The sequence below is a fragment of the Natator depressus genome, chromosome 1 (assembly GCF_965152275.1).
Source record: "Natator depressus isolate rNatDep1 chromosome 1, rNatDep2.hap1, whole genome shotgun sequence".
In the NCBI taxonomy this organism is placed as follows: domain Eukaryota; kingdom Metazoa; phylum Chordata; order Testudines; family Cheloniidae; genus Natator; species Natator depressus.
In genome coordinates, this window is record NC_134234.1 from 43,932 (window position 1) to 66,600 (window position 22,669).

At 47.3% G+C, this 22,669-nt stretch overlaps 1 protein-coding gene across 2 annotated transcripts in view; it reads right to left on the reverse strand.

Annotated features, from left to right (window-relative positions):
• LCMT2 (leucine carboxyl methyltransferase 2) overlaps positions 1 to 22,669 on the reverse strand; it is an 89,111-nt gene that overhangs the window by 37,839 nt on the left and 28,603 nt on the right. For both annotated transcript variants that reach the window (XM_074953778.1, XM_074953784.1), the window contains 3 exons: positions 16,157 to 16,414; positions 15,729 to 15,959; positions 3 to 100 (listed from right to left, as the gene is read on the reverse strand). In XM_074953778.1, coding sequence (XP_074809879.1) covers positions 3 to 100; positions 15,729 to 15,959; positions 16,157 to 16,414 — 587 coding nt within the window. The remainder of the gene's footprint in view (positions 1 to 2; positions 101 to 15,728; positions 15,960 to 16,156; positions 16,415 to 22,669) is intronic.

Below are 22,669 nucleotides of genomic sequence, written 5' to 3' on the forward strand. Positions count from 1 at the left end.
ACCCTTCTGCAGGAGAACTCTTCCAAATGCAGGAAATACCAGTCTCCCAGGACAGGCTGCACAGCAGAGCGGCCCCCATAGATAAACAAGTACTTCTGGCCTAGAAAGAAGACACAGTCAGCTGAACAGAGAAGCTGGATCATGAAAGGTCACGTAGGCAACAGATGCATCTTCTGCCTGGATCACTGCAAGGCAGTTGTCATGGGGGACCTAAATGATATCCACAAGACTGAATGCTTTGTACTCCAGACTTCTAAGAGAGCTTGCAACTGTCTAGCAATTCCACTAGTGTCTGTTCAATCTGTCCCTGCTAGCTGGTGTAGAACTAGACAGCTGGAGGGAGATTCTAGGCATATGCCAGCAATTCCAGGATAGTCAGTCTAACCCACGCCTCTTGTCTGAGCCAATCAGAAGATATTCTTTTCAGGGGTGGCCAACCTGCAGCTCTTCAGAAGATAATATGCGGCTCCTGCTAGGAGCCAACTCTGGGGAAAGAATGGCGAGTGCTCAGCACCCACCTGCAGTCCTATCAGCTCCCCCTCCCTCCCGCAATGCCTCTCACCTGCCGACGGCCCCCCTGATCAGTCCCTCCCCCTCCCTCCTGCCCACTGCGATCAGCTGTTTCACGGCGTTCAGGAGGCTCTGGGTGGGAGGGAGGGAGGGGTGAGGCTGCACACTGCATCCTTGCTCCTCTTCTCCCCCGCCCACCGCGATCAGCTGTTTTGCGATGCGCAGGAGGCTCAGGGGGGTGGGGGAGCAGCGAGGACACAGCTCACTTGGGGGAGGGTTGGGAAGAGGCGGGGTGGAGGTGGGGATGGGGACTTGGAACAGAGCCAGGGGTCCAGCACCCCCTGGCTGGCATCAGTGTCTCCTTGAATAAAGCACAAGGTGACTAGCTGGTCTGGAAATTTTTAATCAAAATTTTTCTTATACCATCTAACACTGGAAAGCAAGTGCAAACAGAAAATAAAATACACAGATGAAAAATCAAGGCTTCCAACAGGAATGGGAGAATAAGTACTTTTTCGTTGAACGTAATGGTAAGGCCACGTGTCTTCTTTGCCAGACATATCTCTCAGTTCAAATCTTCAGACTTGCAGCATCATTTCACTTCTAGCCATGCACATATGGATCAAGAATTCCCACAAGGTTCTGAACTCCGCACTTTAAAACTGAAAACTTTGAAAAAACAAACAGATGTAGGAGACCAGTTGTTAACCAGATTTGCCAACCGATCGCAAACTGTAACGTTAGCCCCCTATTATGTGGCCTGGCACATAGCCCGTGCGAAAAAGCTCTACTCTGAAGGAGAGCTTATAAAAACGTGCCTCACTGATGTGATTTCAATCTTGTCACCAGAGAACAAGAATCAACAGAAGAAAATGTCTAGCCTGCAGCTCTCACGCCACACAACAGAACGCAGAATCTCCGACCTGAACAGTGACATCACATCGCAACTGCACTCGCAACTTCAGCAGTGTGAGTATTTGAGCATCGCTTTGGATAAGTTGTGCCATGCACCGGATTAACCTTATTATTGGTATTTGTCTGCACTGTGTCTGACGATTGCGTTGTAAGGGAAGAACTCCTCAATATTGTGTCACTAAAGGACAGAACTCATGGACGAGATCTAAGCCCTAGTCGACACTAGGAGTTAAGGTCGAATTTAGCAGCGTTAAATCGATTTAACTCTGCACCCATCCACACGACAAAGCCCTTTTTTTTGACTTAATGGGCTCTTAAAATCGATTTCTTTACTCCACCCCCGACAAGGGGATAAGCGCTGAAATCGGCCTTGTCGGGTTGAATTTGGGGTAGCGTGGACGCAATTTGACGGTATTGGCCTCCGGGAGCTATCCCAGAGTGCTCCATTGTGACCGCTCGGGACAGCACTCACAACTCAGATGCACTGGCCAGGTAGACAGGAAAAGGCCCGTGAACTTTTGAATCTCATTTCCTGTTTGGCCAGTGTGGCAAGCTGCAGCGAGTGCAGAGCTCATCAGCAGAGGTGACCATGATGGAGTCCCAGAATCGCAGAAGAGCTCCAGCATGGACCGAACGGGAGGTACAGGATCTGATCGCTGTATGGGGAGAGGAATCCGTGCTATCAGAACTCCATTCCAGTTTTCGAAATGCCAAAACATTTGTCAAAATCTCCCAGGGCACGAAGGACAGAGGCCATAACAGAGACCCGAAACAGTGACGAGTGAAACTTAAGGAGCTGAAGCAAGCCTACCAGAAAACCAGAGAGGCAAACAGCCACTCCGGGTCAGAGCCCCAAACATGCCACTGCTATGATGAGCTGCATGCCATTTTAGGGGGTTCAGCCACCACTACCCCAACCTGTGCTTTGACTCCGTCAATGGAGAGGGAGGCAACATGGAAGCAGGTTCTGGGGACGAGGAAGATGATGATGATGAGGTTGTAGATAGCTCACAGCAAGCAAGCGGAGAAACTGGTTTTCCCGACAGCCAGGAACTGTTTCTCACCCTGGACCTGGAGCCAGTACCCCCCGAACCCACGCAAGCCTGCCTCCCGGACCTGCCAGGCTGAGAAGGGACCTCTGGTGAGTGTACCTTTTTAAATAGTATACATGACTTAAAAGCAAGCATGTTTAATGATTAATTTGCCCTGGCATTCGCGGCCAGTACAGCTACTGGAAAAGTCTGTTAACGTGTCTGGGGATGGAGCGGAAATCCTCCAGGGACATCTCCATAAAGCTCTCCTGGATGTATTCCCAAAGCCTTTGCAAAAGATTTCTGGGTAGGGCAGCATTATTCCGTCCACCATGGTAGGACACTTTAGCAGGCCAGGCCAGTAGCACGTAGTCGGGAATCATTGCAGAACAAAGCACTCCAGCGTATGTTTGCTGGCGTTCAAACAACATCCGTTCTTTATCTCTCTGTGTTATCCTCAGGAGAGTGATATCATTCATGGTCACTTGGTTGAAACAGGGTGCTTTTCTTAAGGGGACATTCAGAGGTGCCCGTTCCTGCTGGGCTGTTTGCCTGTGGCTGAACAGAAATGTTCCCCGCTGTTAGCCATGGGGAGGAGGGAGGGGTTAGCCACGCGGTGGGGGGAGGCAAAATGCAACCTTGTAACAAAAGCACATGTGCTATGTATGTAATGTTAACAGCAAGGTTTACTGTGAAAGAGTGTACCCATTGTTCTATAAAATGTGTCTTTTTAAATACCGCTGTCCCTTTTTTTTTCTCCAACAGCTGCATGTGTTTCAAGGATCACAGGATCTTCTCCTTCCCCGAGGCTAGCGAAGATTAGAAGGCGAAAAAAAAAGCACTCGCAATGAAATGTTCTCTGACCTCATGCTCTCCTCCCACACTGACAGAGCACAGACGAACGTGTGGAGACAGACAATGTCAGAGTGCAGGAAAGCACAAAATGAACGGGAGGAGAGGTGGCGGGCTGAAGAGAGGACTGAAGCTGATAGGTGGCAGCAGCGTGATGAGAGGAGGCAGGATTCAATGCTGAGGCTGCTGGAGGATCAAACTAACATGCTCCAGTGTATGGCTGAGCTGCAAGAAAGGCAGCTGGAGCATAGACCACCGCTACAGACCCTGTGTAACCAACTGCCCTCCTCCCCAGGTTCCATAGCCTCCTCACCCAGATGCCCAAGAACGCGGTGAGCGGGGGCCTCCGGTCACCCAGCCACTCCACCCCAGAGGATTACCCAAGCAACAGAAGGCTGGCATTCAATAAGTTTTAAAGTTTTGAAGTGCTGTGTGGCCTTGTCCTTGCCTCCTCCACCACCCCACCCGGTGCTTCCCTCCTCCACCACCCCTCCCGGGCTACCTTGGCAGTTATCCCCCTATTTGTGTGATGAATTAATAAAGAATGCATGAATGTGAAGCAACAATGACTTTATTGCCTCTGCAAGCAGTGATTGAAGGGGGGAGGGGAGGGGAGGGTGGTTAGCTTACAGGGAAGTAGAGTGAACCAAGGGGAGGTGGGGGTTTCATCAAGGAGAAACAAACAGAACTGTCACACCGTAGCCTGGCCAGTCATGAAACTGGTTTTCAAAGCTTCTTTGATGCACACTGCGCCCTCCTGTGCTCTTCTAACCGCCCTGGTGTCTGGCTGCGCGTAACCAGCAGCTAGGCTATTTGTCTCAACCTCCCACCCCGCCATAAACGTCTTCCTCTTACTGAGCACACAACAAGCGGTAATAACAATGGGAATATTGGTTTTGCTGAGGTCGAAGCGAGTCAGTAAACTGCACCAGCGTGCTTTTAAACCTCCAAATGCACATTCTACCACCATTCTGCACTTGCTCAGCCTGTAGTTGAACAGCTCCTGACTACCGTCCAGGCTACCTGTGTATGGCTTCATGAGCCATGGCATTAAGGGGTAGGCTGGGTCCCCAAGGATAAAGCTGTAGCTCACAAAAGCTTATGTGCAAATAAATTTGTTAGTCTCTAAGGTGCCACAAGTACTCCTTTTCTTATAGGCATTTCAACATCCCCAACGGTTATTTTCTGGTCTGGGAAGAAAGTCCCTTCCTGCAGCTTTTGAAACAGACCAGAGTTCCTGAAGATGCGAGCATCATGTACCTTTCCTGGCCATCCCACGCTGATGTTGGTGAAATGTCCCTTGTGATCCAGCAGTGCTTGCAGCACTATTGAAAAGTACCCCTTGCGGTTTATGTACTCGCCGGCTTGGTGCTCCGGTGCCAAGATAGGGATATGGGTTCCGTCTATGGCCCCACCACAGTTAGGGAATCCCATTGCAGCTAAGTCATCCACTATGACCTGCTCATTTCCCAGACTCAATACCCTCGATATCAGCAGATGTTTGATTGCGTTGGCTACTTGCATCACAGCAGCCCCCACAGTAGATTTGTCCACTCCAAATTTCAAGGTGCCCCTGACAGACCTCACCAAAACTATTGTGGGCCGTTGATTTCACAGAGGGAGGGAGGGAGACTATAAGGTGGATAGAAAGTTGGCTAGATTGTCGTGCTCAACGGGTAGTGATCAATCACTCCATGTCTAGTTGGCAGCTGGTATCAAGTGAAGTGCCCCAAGGGTCGGTCCTGGGGCCGATTTTGTTCAATATCTTCATAAATGATCTGGAGGATGGTGTGGATTGCACCCTCAGCAAGTTTGCAGATGACACTAAACTCGGAGGACAGGTAGATACGCTGGAGAGTAGGGATAGGATACAGAGGGCCCTAGACAAATTAGAGGATTGGGCCAAAAGAAATCTGATGAGGTTCAACAAGGACAAGTGCAGAGTCCTGCACTTAGGACGGAAGAATCCCATGCACCGCTACAGACTAGGGACCGAATGGCTCGGCAGCAGTTCTGCAGAAAAGGACCTAGGGGTTACAGTGGACGAGAAGCTGGATATGAGTCAACAGTGTGCCACTGTTGCCAAGAAGGCCAAAGGCATTTTGGGATGTATAAGTAGGGGCACTACCAGCAGATCGAGGGACGTGATCATTCCCCTCTATTCGACATTGGTGAGGCCTCATCTGGAGTACTGTGTCCACTTTTGGGCCCCACACTACAAGAAGGAGGTGGAAAAATTGGAAAACGTCCAGCGGAGGGCAACAAAAATGATTAGGGGACTGGAACACATGACTTATGAGGAGAGGCTGAAGGAACTGGGATTGTTTAGTCTGCGGAAGAGAAGAATGAGGGGGATTTGATAGCTGCTTTCAACTACCTGAAAGGGGGTTCCAAAGAGGATGGATCTAGACTGTTCTCAGTGGTAGCAGATGACAGAACAAGGAGTAATGGTCTCAAGTTGCAGTGGGGGAGATTTAGGTTGGATATTAGGAAAAGCTTTTTCACTAGGAGGGCGGTAAAACACTGGAATGCGTTACCTAGGGAGGTGGTGGAATCGCCTTCCTTAGAAGTTTTTAAGGTCAGGCTTGAGAAAGCCCTGGCTGGGATGATTTAGTTGGGGACTGGTCCTGCTTTGAGCAGGGGGTTGGACTAGATGACCTCCTGAGGTCCCTTCCAACCCTGATATTCTATGATTCTATGAGAGAGGGGGGAGCAAATGAATACAAAACAAATCTAGTCTATTTCTTTGGCTGGCAGCAGACGGTACAGTAGGACTGCTAGCCATTCTCATCTCCTGGCTGCTCGCCAGAAGATGGTGCAATATGACTGCCGGCAGGACTCAAGAGAATGTCCTGGTCGAGTCACTCCTATTTTAGTCCCTGCGCCCATGTCTGCCCAGGCGCTCCTGACCAACCTTACCGAGGTGGCCAAGAGCACCTCGGACACGATGACGATGGTTATCATGTTATACCAATAAATTAAAAACCAGCAGGATCTTATTAAAGGGAAAAAGGCAAAATACCACATTTATTGTGAATACAGAAAGAATCATAGTAAGCAGTTAGTTATAGCTATAACATTCCATTCAATCTCATATTTCTTCACACATTCATTCATATACACACACACACACACACACAGGTTCTGCAAGGTTGTTATCATAGTTACCAGCCTTAGAGTTGCTCATGCCAAGCCACTGGCCAGGTGGCCTGGACATGAGGAGGGAGCAGGGCCTTGTCAGATGCTCATCTGATGCTCCTGGAAGTTGGTTTGCAGAATCAGACCCCAAAGTTCTCACCTTTTAAGAGTCTATTTTTATAGGAATTTCTTCCTATGCCAGTCTATGGGAATTGCTTCATCATGCTGTTGCTGAATCAATCAGCAGATAGCACATTCCTGACGGCTCCGTGCTGCTAGATGTTATCTTGTTCTTTGGTTCTCCCATTCTTGAGGCTGTTGGGTGGATTCCAGTCTGCCCTCCGGGGTCCTCTGGTTATTTCCACTTGACGCCTTCTTCAGCCGATGGACACTGGATTCTTAGGCTGGCACCTCCCTGATCATTCAGTTCTTATCCACACCAAGCATCCATCCACATCCATCCTCTATCTCTATTTTAATCACAGTTGTTAATACAACAAAAGGGCGGGGAGTCTCTGGGTGCTGTGTCTGTTGTTAGAGTATTGCTTTGAGTCTCTCTCTGTGAATTGCTTTGAGAACAGACTCTGTCTTAGAATGTACTAACGCAATTAGCAGCTTGCAAGTTTCACATACAGAGGGAGAGAAACAGTACCAAAAACCAAGAGACCTCTTAATTAGTAATACCCTGGAATTTAAACTATGGGGAATCAAACTCATTTGTGATTTTAATACAGAACTTCTTTAATATGATCCAACAATCAGGCCTATTGCACTGTCTGCTGCCACAAGGCAATGAGCTGCTTCCTCTTCTAGCAATGCAGTACCACGTCTGCCAGCACCCAGGAGACATATGGTGACAGTGAGCTGAGTGGGCTCCATGCTTGCCGTGATATGGCGTCTGCACAGGTAACTCAGGAAAAAAGGCGCGAAACGATTGTCTGCCGTTGCTTTCACGGAGGGAGGGAGGGAGGGCCTGACGACATGTACCCAGAACCACCCGTGACAATGTTTTTGCCCCATTAGGCATTGGGATCTCAACCCAGAATTCCAGTGGGCGGCGGAGACTGCAGGAACTGTGGGATAGCTACCCACAGTGCAACACTCTGAAAGTCGACGCTAGCCTCGGTACTGTGGAAGCACTCCGCCGAGTTAATGCACTTAATGCACTTAAGAGCATTTTGTGTGGGGACACACACAATCGACTATATAAAAACGATTTCTAAAAACCCGACTTCTATAAAATTGACCTAATTTCGTAGCGTGGACATACCCTAAGGGAGGCGCTGATGTTGTTAGTTGCGAACAGCCACTTGTCTTTACAGAAACTCACTGCCATTGCAACGGACGGGGCTCTGTCCATATGGGGATCTGTGAATGGATTAGTAGGGCTTTGTAAGTCAGACAAGAGCTTTCCCGAATTTTGGACATTTCACTGTATTATACATCGGGAGCAATTGGTATCTAAAAATCTCAAATTTGATCACATCATGAAACCTGTCTTTCACATTGTGAAATTCATTCTCTCAAATGCACTCAATCACAGACCATTTCAAAATCTAATTGAAAAACTGGATGAAGACAACTCCCCTGCCAATTTGCCATTTCACTGTGCAGTTCGATGGCTCTCGAGAGGTAAAGTTATTTCCAGTTTTTTCAAGCTCCTGGAACGAGTAAAATTGTTTATGGAGGAGAAGCACAGAATACAACCCGAGTTTACAAATCCAAGGGGGGTTCTAGACTTCGCATTTGGTGCATTTGGATAAACTAAACGTGGACTTACAAGGAAAAATTCCGATTGCTGTCTGATCTAGTGCAAGGCATATTTGCGTTCATGAACAAACTGCAGTTGTTTCACAGACAAATGCTTGAGGGAGAGCTGACACACTTTCCCTCAATGTCACAACTTCAAGCCAGATCAAAAGATGCAGGAGAATGCCTAAAACTGAGCACAACTAGGTATGCGAGCGTGATTAAAGATCTTAAGGACAGTTTTGAGGAAAGATTCCCAGATTTGCAGCGGAAAAGACCTCAAATCAGATTTCTGATTGATCCTTTTAACACTGAAGCCGATTGTCTGAAGCCCCCTTTAGTCACTGATGAAGCAACATCTCAGATGAAAATAATAGAACTTTTGGAAGATGACAGATTGAAATCTGTCCAGAAGACAGAGGGGACCCTTACATTCTGGAAATCTGTTCCAAAGGATAAATACCCCAACATCAGAGGTGCAGCCCTGAAATTAATTTCGATGTTTGCCTCGACCTGTCTTTGTGAGTCTGCTTTCTCGACACTCAAACATGTGAAATCCAAGCACCGACCCGTTTTGACAGACAGCCACTTAAGAGAACTGCTGCGTATTAGCACAACTGAACACAAACCAAGCTTCAAGGGAATTATCTAAAGCAAAGATTGACAGAAATCCCACTAAGTAAGAGGTTAAGTTGTTGTTATTATCATTAACTATACATTATAAATGTATAATAAATATACATTATCAACTTTTATAATGATTATGTGTGTACATATATATATACACACTACACACACACACACATATATAATCATTACATATTACTGGTTTCAGAGTAGCAGCCGTGTTAGTCTGTATTCGCAAAAGAAAAGGAGTACTTGTGTACACAAGTACTCCTTTTCTTTTTACATATTACTGTGGCTCTTTGGCAATGTACATTGATAAATTCTGGCTCCTTGTCAGGCTCAGGTTGGCCACCCCTCCTTTAGATGCATCATAATATGTTAAAATGAATGCATTTTCCTGAATCAATGACAGTTTTTCTAATGCCAGCGCCTTTATGGACTTGGGCCAGGAACCTTTTTATTCTAAGTCACTGTGAGGCACAGCAATCTTTTGAGAAAGGACTAGTCGTAGCTGAAGCAATATGCCCCTGCCTGCAATAACAGAATTAGAACTGGCACTGCATATCCCCCAGACCTCATTCCTTAAACAAAGGAATGAAATGAAGATACTGTAACAAGTTTTTGTAGAAAAACCCCAGCCTTTTAAAAACCTCTTGGTGCTTTTTAAAGTTTTTCCCTGTGTGCAAAAGCAACCCCAAACTGCTCTAAAGATTTTCATAGATTAAAAGGCTAAAAGGGACCATTGTGATCTAGTCTGATGACCTGGATAGCACAAGCCAGAGAACTTTCCCCCAAATAATTCCTAGAGTAGATCTTTTAGAAAAACAGCCAAGCTTGATTTAAAAATTGTCAGTGATGGAGAATCCACCATGACCCTGGTAAATTGTTCCAATGATTAACAACTTGCACCGTTAAAAATGTATGCCTTCTTAACTGTCTGAATTTGTCAAGTTTCAACTTCCAGCCATTGAATCATATTGCATCTTTCTCTGCTAGATTGAAGAGCCCATTATTAAATATTTGTTTCCCGTGTAGGTACTCATAAACTGTAATCAAGTCACCTCTTAACCTTCTTTTTGGTAGACTCTAGCTCAGGGGTCTCAAATACACGGCCCGCGGAGTTATTTGCTGTGGCCCGCCAAGCTCCCCGCGTCTCTGGAGTTATTTCCTGCAGCCGCCAAGCTCCCCTCCCCCACCACCCCCCTTTCCCTCCCCCAGTGTGCCACATCCCCACTCCTCTGCCTACCTCCAGGCACCTCCTGCCGCCAAACAGCTGTTTGGTGGCACTTAGCGCTTTCCAGGGGGGAGGAGGGAGCCGCGTGCTCAGGTGTTAAGGAAAAGTTAGCACATGTGACTCCATTTTGGTTTGGGGCCCACCATTGTCTAAAAGCAAGCACATCATGCACCAGGAGGAGTGTTCCTTAGACACTGCATCCCTGTGAAAATCCTCCTCCTTGTCTCCAGCCTGCCTTGATTCCCAGTATCTGTTTTTTTGTCAGTCTCTAACTCCCTATCTCCTGGCCTTTGATGTGAGGCTTCCCATCCTGATAATAAAAGTTACTGATGCACGACTTTAGGACCATGCTGTGTAATTAACATACTGGTTTAGCACGAGGAATGCACCAAGCAGGGATAGGTGGTAGATAAGAAAAGGGTTTGTTTATTGGCTAAGGTTTCCGATGCACGAGGGCAACATGCTTTGCTAATAAGTATATAACCTTTGTATAATCTGTATTCGGGGTCCCCTCCTGGCTAGCAGGGGGGCACCACGCTTGAGCGTAATAAACTTGGTGTTTTTTGGAAACTCTGCAGTTGTGGACTTTGTTTATGTGCCTCAGCCTAGATTCGAACTGTGCGTGACCTACCAGGTATAATTCGCAGCATTTGTGTGCTTGTCCTACCAGGTGTAATTCGTAGCATTTGTGTGCGTGTCCTACCAGGTGTAATTCGCAGCAGTTGTGTGCGTGACCTACCAGGTATAATTCACAGCAGTTGTGTGCGTGTCCTACCAGGTATAATTCGTAACACAGGGGAGGAGGCAGAAAAGAGGTGGGGCAGGGGTGGGGATTTGGGGAAGGGGTTGGAATGGGGGCAGGGAAGAGGTGGGAAGAAGCAGGGCCTCATGGTAGGGGTGGAGTCAGGGCGGGGGGGGGGGGGCTTTTGTACCTTTATATGAAAAGGTGTCAGTGATGCGGCTCTAGGGCCAATGTACTAGTCCTCATGTGGCCCTCATAGTTATTTGAGTTTGAGATCCCTGGTCTAGCTCAATCTGTTTAGCTTAACACTGTAAGGAATGCTTTCCAATGTGCATTACTTTGCATTTATGAACATTGAACTACATCTGCCATTTTGTTGCCCAGTCACTTAGTTTCGAGAGATCCTTTTGTAGCTCTTCGCAGTCTTCCTGGGACTTAACTATTGTGGCAGAGCTCCTACCTTGTCCCCATGGGTCCCGCGCTTCCAGGCGGTTTATGCTAGCCTCAGAGGCTCACTGTGACCCTCCACGGAGCCCTTCTCTCTCTAGGGCTGGGGTTACAGTCTACTGAGCCCTTTTCATCATAAGCCAGCAAGGAGGTTGGTGAGAGAATTCCCCCAGGCTCTGTTGTCCCTCTCAAAGGCTAGGAGGTATGCCTCTAAATTATCCTCCTGCGTCATTTTCTACCGCCAATTGATGGCCCATATGATCTGCATCCCATCATGGCCGCGGTTCAGCTCTGTAAGGGCCTTTACCTGGTTTACCAGTTTCTGCAACATAGCCCGGTCTTGAGCAGCCTGGTCCATCAGCAGGCAATTAGTCTCTTGCTGCAGCTGTACTGCCTCCTGTTGGGTGGCTGCCTAGACACGGGTAGCCTCCTGCTGGGCCACTGTGGCTTGTATCAGTGCCCGCACTAGCTCATCCATTGTGGTGGTGGGGGGAAAAAAAAAAACCCTCTCTTTTTTTTTTTTTAAACCACCCTTCTTCCACCACGCTGTGCACCTAATCCCACTCTTGACGCCAGTTGTGGCAAAGCTCCTACCTTGTCTCAGTGGGTCCCGCGCTTCCAGGCGGTTTATGATAGCCTCAGAGGCTCACTGCAACCCTCCACAAAGCCCTTTTCTCTCTAGGGGATTGGGCCAAAAAGAAATCTGATGAGGTTCACTAAGGACAAGTGCAGAGTCCTGCACTTATGATGGAAGAATCCCATGTACCGCTACAGACTAGGGATCGAATGGATAGGCAGCAGTTCCGCAGAAAAGGACCTAGGGGTTACAGTGTACGAAAAGCTGGATGAGTCAACAGTGTGCCCTTGTTGCCAAGAAGGCCAATGGCATTTTGGGATGTGTAAGTAGGGGCATTGCCAGAAGATCGAGGGAAGTGATCGCTCCCCTCTATTCAACATTGGTGAGGCCTCATCTGGAGTACTGTGTCCACTTTTGGGCCCCACACTACAAGGAGGTGGAAAAAAACGTCCAGCGGAGGGCAACAAAAATGATTAGGGGACTGGAACACATGACTTATGAGGAGAGGCTGAGGGAACTGGGATTGTTTAGTCCGTGGAAGAGAAGAATGAGGGGGGATTTGATAGCTGCTTTCAACTACCTGAAAAGGGGTTCCAAAGAGGATGGCTCTAGACTGTTCTCAGTGGTAGCAGATGACAAAACGAGGAGTAATGGTCTCAAGTTGCAGTGGGGGAGGTTTAGGTTTTTCACTAGGAGGGTGGTGAAACACTGGAATGGGTTACCTAGGGAGGTGGTGGAATCTCCTTCCTTAGAATCATAGAATCATAGAATATCAGGGTTGGAAGGGACCCCAGAAGGTCATCTAGTCCAACCCCCTGCTCGAAGCAGGACCAATTCCCAGTTAAATCATCCCAGCCAGGGCTTTGTCAAGCCTGACCTTAAAAACCTCTAAGGAAGGAGATTCTACCACCTCCCTAGGTAACGCATTCCAGTGTTTCACCACCCTCTTAGTGAAAAAGTTTTTCCTAATATCCAATCTAAACCTCCCCCATTGCAACTTGAGACCATTACTCCTCGTTCTGTCATCTGCTACCATTGAGAACAGTCTAGAGCCATCCTCTTTGGAACCCCCTTTCAGGTAGTTGAAAGCAGCTATCAAATCCCCCCTCATTCTTCTCTTCTGCAGACTAAACAATCCCAGCTCCCTCAGCCTCTCCTCATAAGTCATGTGCTCTAGACCCCTAATCATTTTTGTTGCCCTTCGCTGGACTCTCTCCAATTTATCCACATCCTTCTTGTAGTGTGGGGCCCAAAACTGGACACAGTACTCCAGATGAGGCCTCACCAGTGTCGAATAGAGGGGAACGATCACGTCCCTCGATCTGCTCGCTATGCCCCTACTTATACATCCCAAAATGCCATTGGCCTTCTTGGCAACAAGGGCACACTGTTGACTCATATCCAGCTTCTCGTCCACTGTCACCCCTAGGTCCTTTTCCGCAGAACTGCTGCCTAGCCATTCGGTCCCTAGTCTGTAGCGGTGCATTGGATTCTTCCATCCTAAGTGCAGGACCCTGCACTTATCCTTATTGAACCTCATCAGATTTCTTTTGGCCCAATCCTCCAATTTGTCTAGGTCCTTCTGTATCCTATCCCTCCCCTCCAGCGTATCTACCACAGAAGTTTTTAAGGTCAGGCTTGACAAAGCCCTGGCTGGGATGATTTAGTTGGGGATTGGTCCTGCTTTGAGCAGGAGGTTGGACTAGATGACCTCCTGAGGTCCCTTCCAACCCTGATATTCTATGATTCTAGGGCCAGGGTTACAGTCTACTGAGCCCTTTTCATCATAAGCCAGCAAGGAGGTTAGTTAGAGAACTCCCTCAGTCTCTGTTGTCCCTATGGGCTTATTCAAGAACAGTTTAGCCTCCTGTCCTGACAGGGGCCTGTCTTCCCCTCCCAAGAGGTGTTTCTGTAGTGGCGGGTTGGGGGGAACCCGGGCCCGCCCTCTACTCTGGGTTCCAGCCCAGGGACCCTAGTGGCAGCAACTGTTGGCAGCCGACCTTTCACCGCCAGAGCTGTTACATTTCCCTGGGCCACTTCCCCCCAGCTCTACCACTTCTCTTTCTTAATGCCTTCTTCACCCTTACCTTAGGGCTCCCTTTTCCTTCCAGTGGTTTGAGGGTGTCTTCATTACCCAGCCCTTCAGCCGCACTTCCTTTCCTCTGGGTCCCTTTTCCTTCCCCCAGCCAGACCGGAGTGAGCTCTTTTACAGTATCAGAGGGGCCTTAGAGTCAGGTGTTCACATTAGTTTAAAGACCTCACCTGTTAGAATGTCATAGCAAACATTTACATTGTATACACCAGTGTAATTAAATAACCCATCAAACGAGTAAGAAGCCTTGAGTAATACAAATGAAGAACTTTAACGGGAAAATGCTAATTTTTGTGCATTTGAAGGCAAGTAGTGCTTGTGTGGGATGATGAAAGACTCTCAATGCATTCCTCTCTCTCAACCCTCAAAGAAAGAGCCCAGGTGGGTAGTGATCTAGTCAACTTGTTTTCTGAAAGAAGAAGCTATAAGTATGGATACAAGGGAAAAAATTTCACCCTCTGAACAGTTTGGAGTCTAACAGGGCAGAATAACTGAAGGAGAAGACTGAGATTCCCCCTAGTTATTCTGGGTACACCTGAGAGACTGTTGGGAAACTGGCAGATACTACATTTCTGCTACCATTTGGAGTTACAGACTATGACTCACCTGTACATACTTTTTACCTACTGTAACCTCTCAATAACGCTCATTCCTTTTTCTTAGCTAATAAACCTTTAGTTAGTTTACTATAGAATTGGCTGCCAGCGTTGTCTTTGGTGTGAGATCTAGGATGCAAAATTGACCTGGGTGAGTGACTGGTATCTTAGGACTGGGTGTAACCTGGAATATTGTGTGATTTTTGGTGTAAGTGACCATTTATCACACAGCCCAGCTTGCCTCTGTGGCAAGACAGACTGTCCCTGCCAGTCTAAGGGGACTTTCTGTGACTCCATTATAAGACTATTATAGTACTTTAGGAGTTCACATTTGGTAACGGGTTGGTGAAATCTAATTATATAACATACCCCTAGTTTGGAGTGTCTGCTCTGCTTTTGATAGTCTGCCCTGAAGAAGCGGCGAAGAGTCCTGTGGCACCTTATAGACTAACAGATGTATTGGAGCATAAGCTTTCGTGGGTGAATACCCACTTCGTCGGCTGCATGAAGAAGGCACTCACGGTTGTGAGCTACTCAAGACAGCGTGACACTGGTGTCCACATTTCAAAAAAGATGTTGAAAAACTGGAGCAGGTGCAGAGAAGAATCACAAAAATTATTCATAGGGCTGCACAAGTGCCTTACAATGAGAGACTTAAGATAAACAGACTGAGCTCTTTATCAAAAACAAGTTTGAGAGGTTACTTGATTACACTGTATAGATACCTTCATGGGGAGAAAATAATGGGTGCTGAATGGCTTGTCAGTCTAGCAGAGAAAGGCAGAACAAGAACCAGTCACTGGAAGTTGAAGCCAAACAGATTTAAATAGAATTAAGACACAAACTTTTAACAGTGAAGGTGATTGGAACAAACTACCAAGGAAAGTGATGGATTCTCCAACACTTGGACTCTCTATATCAAGACTGTCTCTCTCTTTCTGAAATATATGATCTAGTTCAACTGATAGTTATTGTGGGAGATGGAGGAATCTGCATCTTGGTAACATTCACTAGATAAAATTATATGGCCTGCATTATACAGGTCAGACAAAATTACCATAATTATTCCTTCTGGCCTCAAAATCTATGAACAGGACAAGGCTAGCCCATGAGTCTGGGGATTTCTATATCCTCAGGTACTTGTACAGCCCATCTCCCTGTCATAACTAAGCATTCTTCCCCCACTGACTGAGGAAATTCTCTTTTTTGCCCTTTTACCTTGGCACGTCACTTCGGTTGTAGTATGTCTCCAGCGCGATGAGGCTAGGTCCTCAGCAGACTGTGGGCTCACAAGTTCCACCACAACACAATCTGGGTCTGAGGCAGTCATGGATTCAGGAAACCTTAGCCAAAGGATCCCCAAATCTGCATTCATTGGGGACATTCGCCCTCCCACTGCCAGGGCCTGGCTTCCAGAAACACACGTCACAGTATGGAACAACCGTCCACCTGCAGAGAGAGAACACCAAGATTCAGATTGATACCTCTCAGGAAGACTGAGGGTTACCAGACCAAAGGCTTCAATCCCCTCTACCCTTCACTGCTGAGCACTGATAGTACAGTACGAATCTCCCCCTCCCCCTCCGGGGTTACCCCATTAATATTAGAGATCTCTGCATGTGCTCCACCCTAGGTGGAGAACGCACCCCAGGTGTTACCAGGTTTTTCCATTCTCACGCTTCCAACTCGCCAGTTGTCTTCGTGTCTGATTAGGACATGGAAATCTCTTAGGCGGCAGTGTCGTCCATCCTGCTCCCCGAAGCCTCCAGTAGTGAGGACCACATGTGGTTTGATAAGTACAGAGTGGTGGCCATACCGCCTCAGGCCAGCAATTTCAGAATCTATTGTGCACACAGATGCAGAGATGCTACCAGCAACTCTGGGAGGGTCATCAGCAGAGAAAGCTGCAATCCAAAGAGAATCAGACTGAGGTATAGGGGTTTGTTTGCAGCAGTGCCCCATACATGACACACACAAGAACAGAGATTACCCTCTAGCCAGAAAAAAGTGAGAGCTCAAATTCTTCCACTTATCAAAGAGAATGAGAGGTGACTTGATTACAGTACGTAAGTACCTTCACGAGGGGAAAATAGAACAAGAACCAATTACTGCAAGCTGTTATGAAGCAAATTCAAATAGAAATAAGACACATCATTTTTAATGGTGAGGGTCATCAGACATTGGAACAAACTACCACGGGGGTGGTGGATTCTGCATCTCTTGTGATCTTCAAACTCAGATTAATCCCTTTCTGGATGTTGCTTTAGTCAAACAAAAGATTTTTATGCTTGATACTGGAGTAACTTGTTGAAATTTTCTGGCCTGTGTTATACAGGAGGTCAGATCAGATGATCTAATGCTCCCTTCTGCCCTCTAAATTTATGAATTAGCAAAAGTTTGGGAACAAAACTGATGCTGTACACACAGCAATGCCATACTGTATGTGTCAGGAGGACACCCCATCATAGGCAGAGCAGGGTAAATTAGTTCAATTAACCTTATATGCTGCACCTGGAGCCAGGGATCAATTAAAAATTAATAGATGATGAAAATCAGCTCGGAAGGAGCAGGTTGGGCCTGTATAAAGGGATGAAACTGAGAAAAGAAAGGGGCTACAGGGGAAATAGCTTGCAGTCACTCCCTGACAAAAGGGAGATTTGTTTGGGGCTACAGGGTCTGGCAAGAAATCAAAGAGGGGAAGTTTGGGATGATAAACTGGGGGGGTAGGGCAGAAATAGAGAAGGGAAGTAGGAAGGAGTCCAAGGAAATAACAGGGTCAGGTAGCCAACAGACCATAGTTATAGGATATAAGGTCCCTGGGCTGGAAGTCAGAGTAATGGGTGGGCCCAGGTTCCCCTCCCAGCCACTGGGAAAAGGCAAAGGACCTGTCACTGGATCAGAAGACTGCCTGGGACAGCATGCGGACAGCTGATCCAGTGGGATCTATAAAGCGGGAGGACTACGAGCAACCTGGCTGGACACCTGAGTCATGAAGAGGGAGTTTCACGAGTCCTGGAGAGCGAGGGGGGATGCAGTGTGAGGAGGGCATCTGACCTAAAAGCCAATAATCCCCAGGGGCAGCCAAAAGGAGGTGCCCCAACAGTGAATGACCCACATAACATTGTGCAAGAACTGTGGTCCATCTAGCCCAGTATCCAGTCTCTTTCTGAATGCTGCTAAGTCCTTGGTCTCAATGAGATCCTACAGCCAGAGCCGTCCCTAGGGTACAGAGAATCGGGGAGACCTCTCCAGGCCTGTGTGATTGGCTGGCACAATCGGTCCCGGAAGTGATGGATTCGTCACTTCCGCCCCGGGCCCCAAACTCCCCTAGGGACGGCCCTGCCTATGGCAATGAGCTTGACTGTTCTAATTGCTCTAGAATCTTTATGGTTAATCAGATTGAAATTTGATATACCTCATGAAAGTGGAGGGTAGAGTCAGTGTTGCAAATTTGGGGCCATTTGACCAAGGGGTTTCCGAGATTCAAGCCCTAGTAAAAACCCTGCTTTTCTTAAAGTTGACATGTTCTGGCAATGTTTTTTGTTCACAGATCATCACACCAGGGGTCTCAAATGTTCAAGGGTTCCCCAACAAAGTGCATAACACGCACCAGCCCCTTGGGGGAAATCAAATTAAAATTTATTTGAAAGTTTGCTTCTTCCATCAGGCAAGATAAGGCTCATGCACCTATTCACATGCCTAATGGATTACACGGAGCATGCACAGACAGAGAAATTAACAAGATGTTTAGCCTTTAAAGTTTCATACCAGCTGGATAGCTCATGGGTATAAGCAATAGTCCTTTGAACCTGACCCAGCCAGTGTCAGTTTGAGTTCCACCTTGTGCAAAAATTTAGAAAAGGCTGGAAGGTATATTGCTAAAATCTTTTTCGGTCATGGTTGGGGGTTTTTTGTGTTGTATTTTCAATTTTGGGACTAGTAATTAAAGGGTGTCTGTAAAAAAAAAATTAGATATGCAAATGCTTGCTGGCAGGAAAGGGCATTTTAGGGGGTGGAAGAGCAGGGGAAATAGAAGTGACAGGGGTTTGGGAGCAGCATCGAGGGGAAAGGGATAAATGGAGGTGGATGGTAGTGGGGCTGGGGGAAAACGGGGTGGGGGAGAACAGGGGCAGAGGTGCCTGTCAGCCCTACACTCATTCTGTGTGTGTGGGTGGGTGTCACGATCAGAGAATCTGTGCCCCTCTCCCTATCCCTTGCCATTAGCTGAGATCTGGGGGTTCCTGCTCCCTGGGGGTGACTGAGCCCTGCCGCTGTGTGCGCGCGCCATGATTTGAGATATCTGGGGGGGATCCTGCCAATCCAGGAGGATCTGACTCCCCATCATGTCCCCCCTCATGGGAGCTAGGTTCTGGGGTTCTGAGCCCTACTCCCCAACCTCACTTCATGGGAGCTGGAATCTGGGGTACTTTGTCCTTTATAGAAGATACAAAAATTTTGCAGACAATACAAAATTACTCAAAATAGTTAAGTTCAAAGCAGACTGTGGTTAGGGTTTCCTCCCCACTCTGAACTATAGGGTACAGATGTGGGGACCCGCATGAAAGACCCCCTAAGCTTATTTCTACCAGCTTAGCTTAAAAACTTCCCCAAGGCACAAATCCTTCCTTCTCCTTGGATGAGTACTGCTGCCACCACCAAGTGAGTTAGACAAAGATTCAGAAAAAGGACCACTTGGAGATCCTGTTTCCCTAAAATGTCCCCCCAAGTCCCTTCACCCCCTTTCCTGGGGAGGCTTGAGAATAATACACCAATCAAATAGGTAAACCAGATGAGCATAGACCAGACCCTTGGGTTTTTAGGACACTAAAAACCCCAATCAGATTTTTAAAAACAAAACTTTATTATAAAGAAAAAAAGTAAAAGAAGCACCTCTGTAAAATCAGGATGTAAGGTAATTTTACAGGGTAATCAGATTCAAAACACAGAGGATTCCCCTCTAGGCAAAACTTTAAAGCTACAAAAAACAGGGATAAACCTCCCTCTTAGCACAGGGAAAATTCACAAGCTAAAACAAAAGATACTCTAATGCATTTCCTTGCTATTACTTACTGTTTCTGTAAGTTTAGATGTATCATTCAGTAGGAGCTAGATTACTTGCTTGGTCTCTCTCTTTGTCTCCAGAGAGAACACCCAAGCCCAAAACAAAAACCTTCCCCCACAGATTTGAAAGTATCGTCTCCACTTATTGGTCCTTTTGGTCAGGTACCAACCAGTTTATTTGAGCTTCTTAACCCTTTACAGGTAAAGGAGGGATTTTATGCTACCCTTAGCTGTATGTTTATGACAACTGTGAAGAGTTACAAAAGGATCTCAAAAAGAACAGGAGTACTTGTGGCACCTTAGAGACTAACAAATTTATTTGAGCATAAGCTTTCGTGAGCTTCAGCTCACTTCATCGGCTGTATTCAGTGGACTCTCACAAAAGGATCTCACAAAACTGAGTGACTGGGCAAGAAAGTGGCAGATGAAATTCAGTGTTGATAAGTGCAAAGTAATGCATATTAGAAAACATAATCCCAACTATACATACAGAATGATGGGTCTAAATTAGCTGTTGCAACTCAAGAAAGATGCTGGAGTCATCGTGGACAGTTATCTGAAAATATCCGCTCAGTGTGCAGCAGCAGGCAAAAAAGCTAACTGTGTGAGGACTCATTCGGAAAGGGATAGATAATAAGACAGGAAATATCATAATGGCACTATACAAATCCATGTTTAAAACAAACAAAAGGAAGTACTACTTAACAAAACACACAGTCAATCTGTGGAACATGTTGCCAGGGGATGTTGTGAAGGCCAAAAGTGTAACTGAGTTTAAAACAGAATTAGATACATTCATGGAAGATAAGGCCATCAATGGATATTAGCCAAGATGGTCAGGAACCCAACCCAATGATCTGGTGTCCCTAAACCTCTGACTGTAGGAAGCTGTGAATGGACAACAGGGACGGATCACTTGATCCGTTACAAACCAGCTGAGCAGCGAACAGCAGAGCAGCTAACGAAAGGAGTTTGCCTGGGATCTGCCTGAGAGGAGGTACGCTAAGGGCTGCATTAAGGAGACTGTGTTGGTGAGTATCCGAGTGTTTGTTGTGAGGACAGTGTGACTGTGTGCTGTGTGCTTGATTGGTTGTTTGAAAAGGGCGGGAACTGGGTGTGCTTTGTTCCAGGTGAGCCTTAAGTGGGCCTGACTGCATAAAAAGCCAGTCAGTTGCGAACCAGCTGAGCAGCTAACAGCTGAGCAGCTAACAAAAGGAGTTTGCCTGGGAGTTCGCCTGGGGAGAGCCCACTGAGGCTTACATCTTGCCAGATTCTCTGAGTAATTACTACAACTCCTGAGGAAGCTCGTAGAAGGAAGGTAATATGGATGGGGGGTGTTCAGCTGTTGTGACCTGCACTGGATGTGCTATGTTTGTCTTTCTTCCACAGGACAGATGCGACTTTGTTTGTACAAAGTGCAAGCTGGTCTCCATATTGGAAGAGAAGGTTCAAGGTCTGGAGCAACAGGTATCGACCCTGCGTTGCATAAGAGAAACTGAAGATTTCCTGGACGGATGTCAGGATAGGCTTCTACGGGCACAAGGTTCTGAAGATTCAGAGCAGGCTGCACATCGGGGACAGAAGGATGGTGAAGAAATTTGGCATCATGTGACCTCCAGAAGAAAAAGGGGAACGTCCATGTACCAGCAGGGCAGAAACAGGTAAGTAACCGTTTTCATGTTCTCTCCACAGGTACTAATGCGGAGAGTGGACCAGATGATACGTCTGAGGGAAGGGAGCAGAAGGAGACTCCGCCGATTGGAAGGCATGGGATGCACTGTCCTAGGGTTGGGGTTCCACGACCACCGTTCCCAAGAGGAGGCGGGTGGTGGTGGTCGGGGACTCTCTCCTCAGGGGGACTGAGTCATCTATCTGCCGCCCCAACCGGGAAAACCGAGAAGTCTGCTGCTTGCCAGGAGGTAAGATTCGCGATGTGACGGAGAGACTGCTGAGACTCATCAAGCCCTCAGATCGTTACCCCTTCCTGCTTCTTCACGTGGGCACCAATGATACTGCCAAGAATGACCTTGAGCGGATAACTGCGGACTACGTGGCTCTGGGAAGAAGGATAAAGGAGTTTGAGGTGCAAGTGGTGTTCTCGTCCATCCTCCCCATGTAAGGAAAAGGCCTGGGTAGAGACCGTCGAATCATGGAAGTCAACGAATGGCTACGCAGGTGGTGTCGGAGAGAAGGCTTTGGATTCTTTGACCATGGGACGGTGTTCCAAGAAGGAGGAGTGCTAGGCACAGACGGGCTCCACCTAACAAAGAGAGGGAAGAGCATTCTTGCTGACAAGAATACTGTTAGGGGTCTCCCACAGTATTCTTGTCAGCAAGTTAAGGAAGTATGGGCTGGATGAATGCACTATAAGGTGGGTAGAAAGCTGGCTAGATTGTCGGGCTCAACGGGTAGTGATCAATGGCTCCATGTCTAGTTGGCAGCCGGTGTCAAGTGGAGTGCCCCAGGAGTCGGTCCTGGGGCCGGTTTTGTTCAATATCTTCATAAATGATCTGGAGGATGGTGTGGATTGCACTCTCAGCAAATTTGCGGATGATACTAAACTGGGAGGAGTGGTAGATACACTGGAGGGGAGGGATAGGATACAGAAGGACCTAGACAAATTGGAGGATTGGGCCAAAAGAAATCTGATGAGGTTCAATAAGGATAAGTGCAGGGTCCTGCACTTAGGATGGAAGAATCCAATGCACTGCTACAGACTAGGGACCGAATGGCTAGGCAGCAGTTCTGCAGAAAAGGATCTAGGGGTGACAGTGGACGAGAAGCTGGATATGAGTCAACAGTGTGCCCTTGTTGCCAAGAAGGCCAATGGCATTTTGGGATGTATAAGTAGGGGCATAGCGAGCAGATCGAGGGACGTGATCGTTCCCCTCTATTCGACACTGGTGAGGCCTCATCTGGAGTACTGTGTCCACTTTTGGGTCCCACACTACAAGAAGGAGGTGGAAAAATTGGAAAACGTCCAGCGGAGGGCAACAAAAATGATTAGGGGACTGGAACACATGACTTATGAGGAGAGGCTGAGGGAACGGGGGATGTTTAGTCTTCAGAAGAGAAGAATGAGGGGGGATTTGATAGCT